This window comes from Muntiacus reevesi, chromosome 6, assembly GCF_963930625.1.
Source record: "Muntiacus reevesi chromosome 6, mMunRee1.1, whole genome shotgun sequence".
Classification (NCBI taxonomy): domain Eukaryota; kingdom Metazoa; phylum Chordata; class Mammalia; order Artiodactyla; family Cervidae; genus Muntiacus; species Muntiacus reevesi.
In genome coordinates this window covers 41,970,439-41,984,309 of record NC_089254.1, presented here as the reverse complement: position 1 = coordinate 41,984,309, position 13,871 = coordinate 41,970,439, and the positions used below count along the sequence as shown (strand labels likewise).

The 13,871-nt window shown below is 37.0% G+C and overlaps 1 protein-coding gene across 1 annotated transcript in view; it reads left to right on the top strand.

Moving 5' to 3' along the window:
* FBXL13 (F-box and leucine rich repeat protein 13) overlaps positions 1–13,871 on the top strand; it is a 215,503-nt gene that overhangs the window by 56,965 nt on the left and 144,667 nt on the right. Inside the window, exon 8 of the mRNA XM_065938466.1 lies at positions 12,294–12,389. Coding sequence (XP_065794538.1) covers positions 12,294–12,389 — 96 coding nt within the window. The remainder of the gene's footprint in view (positions 1–12,293; positions 12,390–13,871) is intronic.

Here is a 13,871-nt window from a genome sequence, read left to right as displayed (position 1 = left end):
CCAAAACCGCTTTTTGATTTATAATGGCATTTGGAAATCATAGTAGAATGCTTTTTAGGATACTACCTTTTAGAGAGCATATGTCTCCTTTGAGAATAAATTTAAATTAGGGAGAAACAGAAGAAAGATACGTGAAAAACTTAAACATTAAATTCTTATTTTTCTTAAGATTTTATATACATGAGAAGACACTCATAAAATTTTTAGAATATCTACCATTTTATACATCAGAAATACTGCATTAAAAACAAAAAAAAAGCCAAAGGAATCTGGAGGAAGAAGAATGGAAATGGAGGAATCAACCTTCCTGACTTTAGGCTATACTACAAACAATATTGTACAGGCACAAAAACAGAAATACAGACCAAGGGAACAAGATAGAAAGCCTAGAGGTAAACCAAGGCACCTGTGGGCATGCTATCTTTGACAAAGGAGGCAAGAATATAAAATGGGGAAAAGACAGTCTCTTCAATAAGTGGTACTGGGAAAACTGGACATCTACCTGTAAAAGAATGAAATTAGAAAACTTCCTAATACCATACACAAAGATAAACTCAAAATGAACTAAAGACCTAAATATAAGACCAGAAACTCTTACAGGAAAATGTAAGCAGAACACTCTGACATAAATTATAGCAAGATGCTCTATGATCCACCTCCTAGAGTAATGGAAATAAAAACAAAAATAAACAAGTGGGAGCTAATTAAATTTAAAATTTTTGCATAGCAAAGGAAACTATAAACAAGGTAAAAATATAATCCTCAGAATAGGAGAAAATCATAGCAGATGAAACAGCTGACAAAGGATTAATCTCCAAAATATTACAAGCAGCTCATGCAATTCTACACCAGAAAAACAAACAACCCAATGAAAAAGTGGGAAGAAAGAACTAAATTGACATTTCTCCCAAGAAGACATACAGATGGCTAGTAAACACATGAAAATATGCTCAACATTGCTCATTATTCAGTTCAGTTCAGTTCAGTCACCCAGTCATGTCTGACTCTCTGCGACCCCATGGACTGCAGCATGCCAGGCCTCCCTGTCCATAACCAACTCCCAGAGTTTACCCAAACTCATGACCGTTGAGTTGGTGATGCCATCCAACCATCTTATTCTCTATCATCCCCTTCTCCTCATGCCTTCAATCTTTCCCAGCATCAGGGTCTTTTCAAATGAGTCAGCTCTTCATATCAGGTGGCCAAAGTATTGGAGTTTCAACTTCAACATCAGTCCTTTCAATGAACACTCAGGACTTTAGGATAGACTGGTTGGATCTCCTTGCAGTCCAAGGGACTCTTAAGAGTCTTCTGCAATACCACAGTTCAAAAGCATCAATTCTTCAGGGCTCAGCTTTCTTTATAGTCCAACTCTCACATCCATACATGACACTGGAAAAACCATAGCTTTGACTAGACGGACCTTTATTGGCAAAGTAATATCCCTGCTTTTTAATAAGCTGCCTAGGTTGGTCACAACTTTCCTTCCAAGGAGTAAGCATCTTTTAATTTCATGGCTGCAGTCACCATCTGCAGTGATTTTGGAGCCCCCCAAAATAGTCTGCCACTGTTACCACTGTTTGCTCATTATTAGAGAAATGCAAATCAAAACTATAAAGAAGCATCACCTCACAATGGTCAGAATGGCCATCATTAAAAAATCTGCAAACAATAAATGCTGGAGAGAGTGTGGAGAAAACAGAATCCTCTTGTATTGTTGGTGGGAATGTAAATTGATACAGCCACTATGGAAGACCATATGGAGATTCCTTAAAAAACTAAGAATAAAACTACCATAAGACTCAACAATCCCACTACCGGGCATACACCCTGAGAAAACCATAACTGAAAACTACACATGTACCCCAGTGTTCATTGCAGCACTATTTACAATAGCCAGGACATAGAAGCAACCTAGATGTCCATCAATAGATCAATGTATAAAGAAGCTATAAAGAAGTACATATATACAATGGAATATTACTCAGCCATATAAAGAAACACATTTGAGTCAGTGCTATTGAGGTGGATGAACCTAGAACCTATTACACAGAGTAAAGTCAGAAAGAGAAAAATAAATACTGTGTGTTAAAGCATATATATGGAATCTATAAAGATGGTACTGATGAACATATCTGTGTGGCAGCAATGGAGATGCAGACATAGAGAACAGACTTGTGGACACAGTGCGGAAAGGAGAGGGTGGGACGAATGGACAGAGTAGCATGGAAACTATACGCTATCATATGTAAAACAGATAGCCAGTGGGAATTTGCAGTATGACTCAGGGAACTCAAACCAGGGCTCTGTGACAATCTAGAGGGGTAGGATGGGGTAGGAGGGAAGTGGGAGAGAGGTTCAAGAGGGAGGGGACATATGTATACCTGTGGCTGATACATGTTGGTGTATGGTAGAAGCCAATACAATATTATAAAGCAATTATCCTTCAACTAAAAAAAAAAACAAACAAACACAAAAATAACTTCTCTAGAATGTTCTACTTTGGGTAAGCAGAACAAGATAATTCCTAAGAACAGTCCAGGTGTTGAAATAACACTTGATTTTTTTTAAAGATTAAGCATCAACAGAACATGAAAGCAGATTAACTCTTTTATTCTTGGGAGTTCTATTTCTAACAGGATATAAATTTTCCACTACGTGTTTGGAGGTGAAAGTGTTGTTATATTTTTTGACATTCAGTGTTGTGCTAAAAGGAAAGGTTAGTTTAAACAATGAACAGAAAACTCTTGACCTTGTGCTGGTAAAATTTTCATTTTGATTTTGGATGAGGAGAATGGCTTTATTAAACAACTGCAGTTTACTTTTGAACAATTTTTTTATTTAAGTAAATGGGTGTTTGCAGAATTTTGATACAAATGTCTCTTAGGAGAATTTATCAGCAAAATTACGAAAGTCATTGCATACTGTCAAGAAATTTATGATTAGAAAATGTCCAGTAACTATGAGCCTTTGGAAAAATGCTCAAAATAGAGTTTATATGGTGAGGATTAAATTTTATGCTGAAAGGTGTTTGTGATTCATTCTATTTTAGGCAGGGTGGCAGTCGGGTGAGAACAATCTATCATTCTAGAATGGGGAAAAGTTTCTGTGGAAATTGTGTAAGGAAATGAATCTTAAATGTAGAAAATCAGAGTATGAATCTGAGATCTAAATAATTGTGTGTTATGGATTGAATGTTTGTGCCTCCACCAAATTCATGTGTTGAAGAATGAACTCCCAGTGAGATGATATTGTATTATGAGGTGGGATCTTGGGGAGATAATTAGGTGTAGATGAGGTCATGTGGGTGGAGTCCCCATAATAGCATTATTGCCCTGAGAAAAAGAGGAAGAAAAACCAGAGCTTCCTCTCTGCCACGTAGGACACAGCAAGAAGGCAGCTGCCTACAAGCCACGAAAAGAGCCCTTACCAAAATCCAAATCTGCCAGTGTTTTGATCTTGGACTTCCCATCTCCAGAAATGTGACTCCGTCTATGGTATTTTGTTACAGTAGCCTGAGCTGACTGAAATAGTGTATAACCTACAGCATGTAATCTAATCTCTCCGATCTTCAGTTTCCTGATTTGTATAATGGGGATAAAGTTGATGTGATCTATAAGTGAACATGCCTACTAATACTAAATGTGACTAAACCAATACTAACAATCCCACTGGTACACAATCAATGGTGGAATGGACCCAAGACTTTTACTCTGATGTTTAAAAACACTTATGTCTAACGATGACCTGAATTACTAGTCAATTTTTAAATACATTCACATTCTAACAATTCTATTTTTAATCTCTGGGAATTGTGAAAGCTGGCCTTTTTGAGGCAAGGCAGTATTGCCAAAAAATATCTTTGGGGAATTTTCATTTCTTGTCCCTAAATTTGGTTCTATTTGTTCTGATGAAATGAGTATTTCAGGACACAGGTTGCCCTTAGCACAGGGGTGACAAAAAAAAAAATAAACAGGGTTAAGAATTTGGCTGGGCCCATCATGGGAGAGATGGGGATGGGGATGATGTATAGCAAGGGTGGCCAATGTGCCTAAGGGACAAAACTGCCCTCCACCACCTTTTCTTGTATGAACTTCTAACTAAGAATAGTTTTCACATTTTCAAATGTAAAAAAAAGACAATTTATCTCTTGGTGAACTGCTGTTCAATGAGTTGAAGACATCTCTTCTTGGCCCACAAAGTCAAAATACATACTCTATTGCCCCTTTTTAGAAAATGTCTGTTGATGCATGATCTAGCAATAACTACAGTTTAGTGAGTAAGATTCAGGAAATCAAATAAGTGGTAAACGCGTCCTGGAGCTACAGGCATTTGCTCCCTACTTTGATGATCTATCGGACGGTGGACTGGCAAGGTGCTTCCTGCTCAATAGTCAATCCCTCTGCTTTTTCTTGCTGACAGAGCTTGATTTGGTTCAAGAGTCCACTCTTCATGAGCTTCAGGGGAGGATTTTCCCACTCCAAGCCTCATCTCTTTATCTAATTGTGTACTGAAAACCATGATTTCCCATTAATACTCAATTCCAATCTAACAGCGGAGAGTTCATTCTAGTTTTCTTCCTTTCCACACTCACAACTATACCTTCTCCTAGAGGGAGAAACCTGGATCCCAATTTTCTAGGCTTTTAACTTACTCGGTTTATCCACCTCTTCCCCATATGTACCAATCTCTAATTGTCATAGCCATGTTTCCTGTGCAAGCACCACCCTCCTTACACTCCTCTGGTTCTGATCCTCCACACAGGCCAGTCCTTCATCTCATGAATGGATGTGATTCTCACATCACTAAGGTCCATCTCCACCCTACCCCTCAGTATGACCACCTGACTGTCTTCCCCTAGAGTCCCACTCCTTGACTAGACCCCTTTCCTGTGCACTTGGGCTCTAAGCCCTGTGCTGGGCCAGCCTCATGCTGCTGGTGCCTCACCTCCCACACCATGCCCTCCTCTTCCAGTCCCGACCCCTCAGCCCTGTCTCACTTGGGCTGCCCACCGCTCCCACTGAAGGTCCAATGCTCAAATGCCTTTCACAGGCACGTTTTTCTCATTCCTGCTTTTTATTTTTTTATTTTTTATTTGTATAAGCCTTGAGAAATACATATATCTCAACCTGATAGTCATCCTTCTTCAGCTTTACCAAGCAACTTGAACATGTAGTCCTTGCAGAATGACTTGGCCAGTGTATACATAACAGCATTTTGATTCCGTATATATACATTAGAATACAGTATTTATCTTTCTGTTTCTTACTCATTTCACTCTGTATAATAGATTCTAGGTTCATCCACCTCATTAGAACTGACTCAAATGAGTTCTTTTTTATGGCTGATTAATATTCCTTTGTGTATATGTATCACAATTTCTTTACCCATTTATCTGTCAATGGACATCTAGGCTGCTTCCAGAGTCTAGCTATTGTAAATAGTGCTGCAATGAACAATGGGATACATGTGTCTCTTTCAATTTTGGTTTCCTCAGGGTATATGCCTAGGAGTGGGATTGCTAGGTCATATGGTGGTTTTATTCCTAGATTTTAAAGGAATCTCCATACCATCTTCCATGGTGGCTGTATCAATTTACATTCCCACCAACAGCACACACCCACACCCTCTCCAGCATTTACTGTTTGTAGACTTTTTGATGATGGCCATTCTGACCAGTGTGAGGTGATAGCTCATTGTAGTTTTGATTTGCATTTATCTAATAATGAGCGATGTTAAGCATCTTTTCATGTGTTTGTTAGCCATCTGTATGTCTTCTTTGGAGAAATGTCTGTTTAGGTTTTCCCCCCACTTTTTGATTGGGTTATTTGTTTTTCTGGCATTGAGTTGTATGAGCTGCTTGTATATTTTGGAAACTAATCCCTGGTCAGTTGTTTCATTTGCTGTTACGTTCTCCCATTCTGAGAGTTGTCGCTTCACCTTGCTTATAGTTTCCTTTGCTGTGCAAAAGCTTTTAAGTTTAATCAGGTCCCACTTGTTTACTTTTGTTTTTATTTCCATTACTCTAGGAGGTGGGACATAGAGGATCTTGCTTTGATTTATGTCATCAAATGTTCTGCCTATGTTTTCCTCTAAGAGTTTTATAGTTTCTGGTATTACATTTAGGTCTTTCATCCATTTTGAATTTATCTTTGTGTGTGAAAGTGTTCTAATTTAATTATTTTACAGGTAACTGTCCAGTTTTCCCAGCACCATTTATTGAAGAGGCTGTCTTTGCCCCGTTGCATATTCTTGCCTGCTAGGACCATTGGCATTTTGATAGAGACTGTATTGGATTTGTAGAGCACTTTGGGTAGTACTGCTATCTTAAGTACTTTTCTTGTTAGTATTATCAATTCCTTGGATATTTGATAGAATACTCTTTGAATCTGCAGGGTTTGTGTGTGTGTGTTTTTATTCATAGGCAGATTTCAAATTCTGGTTAAATTTCTTTTTTTGTTATTATGTCCTCCAATCTATTAACATGGGATATTTTCCCATTAATTTGGGTCTTAAATGTCTTTCAATAATACTTTGTTGCTTGCAGTGTCCTAGTCTTTCACCTTAGTTACATTCATTCCTAGATATTTTTGTCAAAATGAGGTTTTTAAAATAAAATATTTTAGGCATGCACAAAAAATATATAATGAATGTAATCACCACTCAGCTTAAGAAATAAGATTTAACAAATACAATTAAAGCCTCTCTGACTGGATTTTTTTTCCCTCCCACAGATGTAACTGGCTTCTTAAAGTTAGTGTTGATCATTTCCTTACATATCCTTCCCTGATAGCTCAGTTGGTAAAGAATCTGTCTGCAATGCAGGAGACCCTGGTTAAATTCCTGGGTCAGGAAGATCCACTGGAGGAGGGATAGGCTACCCACTCCAGTATTCTTGGGCTTCCCTGGTGGCTCAACTGGTAAAGGATCCGCCTGCAATGTGGGAGACCTGAGTTTGATCCCTGGATCGGGAAGATACCCTGTAGAAGGGAAAGGCTGCCCACTCCAGTATTCTGGCCTGGAGGATTCTATGGACTATATAGTCCATGGGGTTGTAAAGAGTCAGACATGACTGAGCGGCTTTCACTTTCTTTTCTTTTTTTTCCCCACTTCTTTTATAAAAAATTAATTTATTTTAATTGGAGGCTAATTACTTCATGGTATTGTGGTGGTTTTTGCCATATATTGACATGAATCAGTCATTGGTGTACACATGTCCCCCAGTCTGGAACCTCCCTCTGTCCTCCCTTATCCCTCCTCATTCCATCCCTCTGGATTTTCCAGGGAACCAGCTCTGAGTGCCCTGCTTCATGCATCGAACTTGGATTGGTCATCTATTTCACATATGGTAACATACATATTTCAATACTATTCTCTCAAATCATCTCACACTTGCCTTCTCTCACAGAGTCCAAAAGTCTGTTTTTTATATTTGTGTCTCTTTTGCTGTCTTGTATATAGGGTCATCATTACCATCTTTCTAAATTTCATATATATGCATTGATATACTGTATTGGTGCTTTTCTTTCTGACTTACTTCACTCTGTATAACAGGCTCCAGTTTCATCCACCTCACCTGATTCTAATGCATTTTTTAATAGCTGAGTAATATTCCACTGTGTATATGTACCACAACTTCCTTATCCATTCATCTGCCAATGGACATCTAGGTTGCTTCCATGTTCTAGCTATTGTAAACAGTACTGTGATGAACATTGGGGTACATGTATCTCTTTCAATTCTGGTTTCCTTGGTGTGCATGCCCAGCAGTGGGTTTGCTAGGTTGTATGGCAGTTCTATTTCCAGTTTTTTAAGGAATCTCCACACTGTTCTCCATAGTGACTGTACTAGATTGTGTTCCCACCAATAGTGTAAGAGAGTTCCCTTTTCTCTGCACCCTCTCCAGCATTTATCGTTTGTAGAGATTTTGATAGCAGCCATTCTGACTGGCGTGAGATGGTACCTCATTGTGGTTTTGATTTGTATTTCTCTGATAATGAGTGATGTTGAGCATCTTCTCATGTGCTTGTTAGCTATCTGTAAGTCTTCTTTGGAGAAATGTCTGTTTAGTTCCTTGGCCCGTTTTTTGATTGGATTGTTTATTTTTCTGGTATTGAGCTGCAGGAGCTGCTTGTATATTTTTGAGATTAATTCTTTGTCAGTTACTTTGTTTGCTATTATTTTCTCACATTCTGAAGGCTGTCTTTTCACCTTGCTTATAGTTTCTTTCATTGTGTGAAAGCTTTTAAGTTTAATTAGGTCTCATTTGTTTATTTTTTATTTAATTTCCATTACTCTGGGAGGTGTGTCATAGAGGATCTTGATGTGATTTATGTCAGAGAGAGTTCTGCCTATGTTTTCCTCTAAGATTTTTATAGTTTCTGGTCTTACATTTAGACCTTTAATCCATTTTATTTTTGTATATGGTGTTAGAAAGTGTTTTAGCTGCATTCTTTTGCAAGTGGCTGACCAGTTTTCCCAGCATCACTTGTTAAACAGATTGTCTTTTCTCCATTGTATATTTTTGCCACCTTTGTCAAAGATAAGGTGTCTATAGGTGCGTGGATTTATCTCTGGGCTTTCTATTCTGTTCCATTGATCTATATTTCTGTCTTTGTGCCAGTACCATATAGTCTTGATGACTGTAGCTTTGTAGTATAGTAGGAAGTCAGGCAGGTTGATTCCTCCAGTTCCATTCTTATTTCTCAAGATTGCTTTGGCTATTCAAGGTTTTTTGCATTTCTATATAAATTGTGAACTTATTTGTTCTAGTTCTGTGAAAAATACCATTGGTAGCTTGATAGGGATTTCATTGTATCTATAGATTGCTTTGGGTAGTACACTCATTTTCACTATATTGATTCTTCTGATCCATGAACATGGTATATTTCTCCATCTATTTTTGTAATCTTTGATTTCTTTCATCAGTGTTTTATAGTTTTCTATATATAGGTCTTTTGGGTTTTTTTTTTTTTTAGGTAAATTTATTCCTAAGTATTTTATTCTTCTTGTCACAATGGTGAATGGGATTGTTTCCTTAATTTCTGTTTTCTCATTGTTAGTGTATAGGAATGCAAGGGATTTCTGTGTATTAATGTTATATCCTGCCACCTTTCTATATTAATTAGCTGTAGTAATTTTCTGGTGGTGTCCTTAGGGTTTTCTATGTAGAGGATCATGTCATCTGCAAACAGTGAGAGTTTTACTTCTTTTCCAATCTAGATTCCTTTTCTTTCTTTTTCTTCTCTGATTGCTGTGACTAAAACTTCCAAAACTATGTTGAATAGTAGTGGTGAGAGGGGGCACCCTTGTTGTGTTCCTGACTTTAGGGGAAATTCACTTTCACCTTCATTTCCTTACACAGTATGACAGGCAGAATAATAATTGCTCCCCCACCCAACCCCCATACCCCACCAAAGCCTCAGAACCTGTGAATACAAGGCAAGAATCTTAGGAGATGTGAGTAAATTAAAGATCTTGAGATGGTGAGATTATCCTTGTTTATCTGGGTGGATCCAATGTAGTAACAAGGTCCTTGTAAATAAAAGAGGGAGTTAGTTAATGAAAGTTGGTCAATTGTATCAGACTCTTTGTGACCCCATGGACTATATAGTCCATGGAATTCTCCAGGCCAGAATACTGGAGTGGGTAGCCTTTCCCTTCTGCAGGGGATCTTCCCAACCCAGGGACTGAACTCAGGTCTCCCACATTGCAGGTGGATTCTTTACCAGTTGAGCCACAAGGGAAGCCCAGGAATACTAGAGTGGGTAGCCTATCCCTTCTCCAGCAGATCTTCCTGACCCAGGGATTGAACCGGGGTCTCTTGCATTACAGGTGGATTCTTTACCAACTGACCTATCAGGGAGGCAGGGCTTAAATACATCTCTCCAAGGGCCAGATAAGAATCAGTATCACTGATTTTTATGACATAGAGATGTTGCCAAGGTCCTGGGACCCATATCTCTTTGAATTTAAATTAGTAAGGATTTTCCTGACATCTTGGGAGCTTGACCTAGGAAAGTAGGCTGGATTATACCCATTTGACATTCTTGGGGAGAAAAGAAAACTTTTATCATCCTTTTGGATCAGAGAATTAACTAGACAGATAGCTACAGATCTAATCTCCATAGTTCACAGGAAAGTAAAGTTTTTATAGAGGAAGTAAAGATAAAACATTACCTTTATGTCATACAGGTTTCTGTGTCTCCGGAGACTAGAGCTTTTTGCAGGAGCACTGAGGAATCCAGGAAAGATTATCTCCTCGGAATAATTTATCAACAACTGAGAGTTCTGATATAACCTTTTATCATGATTGTGGATTTGTCAATTTCTCCTTGTATCCTTGTGGCTATGTTTTCAGATGCTTACACATTTAGAATTGTTATATATCCTTAGTAGATTGTTAGAATTACTTTCTTTAACTATAATGTAGTGACCTTCTTTATCAGATAAACTTTAAAAATCCACCTAAAGTACAATGCTGAACAAGATGAACACAACTGAAAGGAGATTTTTGATAGCTATATTAATATCAGAAGGTAAAACTTAAAAGCAAAACATTATTAGGGGTAATCTTTGTCTTCCCACCAGTAAATTTATTATTACTAGATATACTTAGATTCAGTGTTTCATTTCATTTTATACTATTTGTTTTTTTATGTGCTTCCTTGTTTTGTCCTTTCCTGACTTTATATGTTGAATTTAAAAAGCTATTCCCTTTCCCCCATTTTTATATTTTAGAAGATATCCATTCTATTTATTCTATTTTAATGGTTTCACTTAAATATTTTTAACATGTACATTTACCTTAATAAAGCTTAAAGTAAATGAATATCTAAACTTTCTTCCTGAGTAATTACCAGAATTTAGAACATTTTAACTCTGATTACTCTCTCCAGTCTTAGAATATTAGTATTTTCTAGTGATTTTGTCCCTTTCTTTTTGTACCCCTCACATTAGTCATCATCATTATATGCTTTTATAAGGTTATTGGGTTTACTTCTATGCTTATTAGTTTCTTTGCCCCTCATTACTATTTCACCTCACTCCTTTCTTCTTACATAAACATCATTTACAAGTTCTTTTGTGATGGGTCCATTGAAGGCAAACTTTCTCAATGTTCATCATAGTGTGTCTACTTAATACTCATCCTTGAGTTGTAATTTACTTACATGTGGTACCTGAGATTGATAAGTATTTTCTGCTGACTTTTGCTTTCTGAAACTGCTAAGTGACATTCTTTTGTAGATAATCTGTCTCTGGCTGCACTTAAGGTTTTCCTTTGCTTATGGCCTTTTGTAATTTCACTACAAAGCCATGGGATATGTATCCTGTTTGGGATTTCTTGTGCTTCTTAAATCTGATAATTGTTGCTTTTCATCATTCTAAAGCATTTTTATTTGTAATATTTTTGAGTTTTGCTTTGATTTCCGTTTGTTCTCTTCCTTTCTTCTGGAAATTCTATAAGGGCATATATAGAATGTTGTATAATGTTATCTATAACCTTTTCATGTTATATAATGTGCTCTTAACTTCCTTCATATTTTCCATCTCTTTCTACCTCTGTGCCTTACCCTGTGTAATTTTATCTTACATGATCCAGTTTGCTATTTCTTGCATCAGCTGGGTTTCTTCTGCTACGTAACTCGTAGTTTAGAAAAAGGGTATAAACATTTAGCTATAATATGAATAAGGTCTGAGAATCTAAAGTGATACATGGTGACTATGGTTGATAACACTGTGTTGTAAAATTGAAATCTGCTAACAGAATAGAACTTAAATGTTCTCATAAAAATGAATTAATTAAAATAAAGATAAATATGTGAGTGTTGGATGTGTTTAACTAGATGGAGGAATCCTTTCACAATGTATACATATATCAACTCACTACAACATACATTTTAAGTATATTCCCAGGAATCCTGTAACTTTAAAAAGAACCCAGTTCATTTCAGCAAACGATTATTGAATGCCTTCATTTAGGGAAATCATTCACTTTCTAGCAGAATGCTACTTTCATTCAGAAAACAAAATAAATCTACCTATCTTCTTTACCATCCTTCTGCAACTATCAATTTGGTCACTCTATATCAAAGGCATCATCAAATAAGTTCTAGAACTCTAGATGAAATTTCTATCTTTAGATAAAATGCAAGCACATAAACCCCTGCTACCACAATATATGGACTGCATTACCCTTATTAACACACACACACTCACACAAATGGAAAATGGGAGAGTTAGATCAAAATTCACGTTTTTCAAAATTGTGTATTATTTTTCTTTGTGTTTAGATTTTCTCCTACCTCAGTTTAAGAGATGTGATAATATGTGGTCAAGTTAATCGCTCCTGGTTGTTGATGACACAAATGGGCTCATTGTGGAATGGTGTAAGTAGACACTACCTGAAGCAATGTCTTTATTCTAGTTCTTAAAGGAGAATAGACTGCTATAAGGCCACCTTATAGCAGTAATGGGAACTACCTTCTTCCCTGCTCCACAACATGGCATCACAAAAAGGAGGTACGCTTGTTTAACTTTTGTCCAGGCACAGCCTGAAGGAAAGGATAAAAAATGTTACTTGAAGAGATTTGATAGAAGTATTTTCTAATTTAAATACTAGAAATGAATATTATTTTTTGGATTTAAATAAAGCTGTATTATATCTGAGTTAGGCTTAACATTGCCTTACTCAAGGAGCTCCAGAGATGAACTAAGCAAAATGCAAGAAAGGTGCTTACTGTAGAGTCTGGCATGTGGGCAGCACTCAATAAATATCAGCTACTGTTCTTAGTTCAAACAAACAAAACAAAGCAGCACAAAATATGGAGTAAAAGAGAAGAAGAAAAAAACTACTGAGCTTGAAATCAGGCTAAAATAGACAACATGTAAACAAAGCTTGTTTGATAATTCTTGGTGTGTTTGCATGCACATCCACATATATACACTCAGGCATTTTCTAATGTGGACTCCCAGGCTTATGCCTCTTGTATTATTCTTGTCATTGCACTATATTTGTACTATTCCCACAAAGTAGAACATGCTTTATTTTTCATTCCAAAGAAACATTGAGTGGTAGGTCTTAGCCAATGATAAAAATAAGCATGTATTATCCTTGATGACCTTTCTTTTCTTTCTCTTGGATGACTGCTTTAATCTTAATAACTGATCATTTATGCCATCAGCAAATGTTGGAGTGGCAACATTTTCCTTGCTTCCTATGTCCAGTCAATAGCTGACTTTACCACCCCTCCTTAATTGCTATTGATTAGAGGACTAATGATATCATGTGCTCAGACTGACCTATGAATAGGTGATTGGGGTCATTCTGCAGAAACTTTGACAAAGAACCCAAGAGGAGTTAGCAAGGTACAAGGAATCTAGCTCCATAATCAACGCAGCATCTTTACATCCCATCAGAGCACCATTCCATTCTTGACTATAGTGTTCTACTATTACCTTATGTAGCAATGATAATTTTTAAAAATGTTCTCATCTTAATTAACACCTCTTAGCTACCAAATTTAGTATTCTTGTCTTAGACGTAACTTTTAGTTGAAGGCAGGGATTCTTAAACTTGAGAATGCATCAGAATCATTGGAAGGGATTGTTAGATTGCTGGTTGCCACCTCCAGAGTTTCTGACTCAGTACTTTTGAGGAAGGGCTTGAGAATTTGCATTTCCAGTGAGTTCCTGGGTGATGCTGATGCTGCTTGTCTCTGGACCACACTAAGAACCACTGATTTAAAACAATAAATCTCCTACTTATGTGACAGATTAGGGGGTGTCACTTTTTCCTTTGGAAAACCCATAAAGAAGAAATAAACTGAATCCAAATGGTCTGGGAAAGAAGGAATATGTACCACATTAAA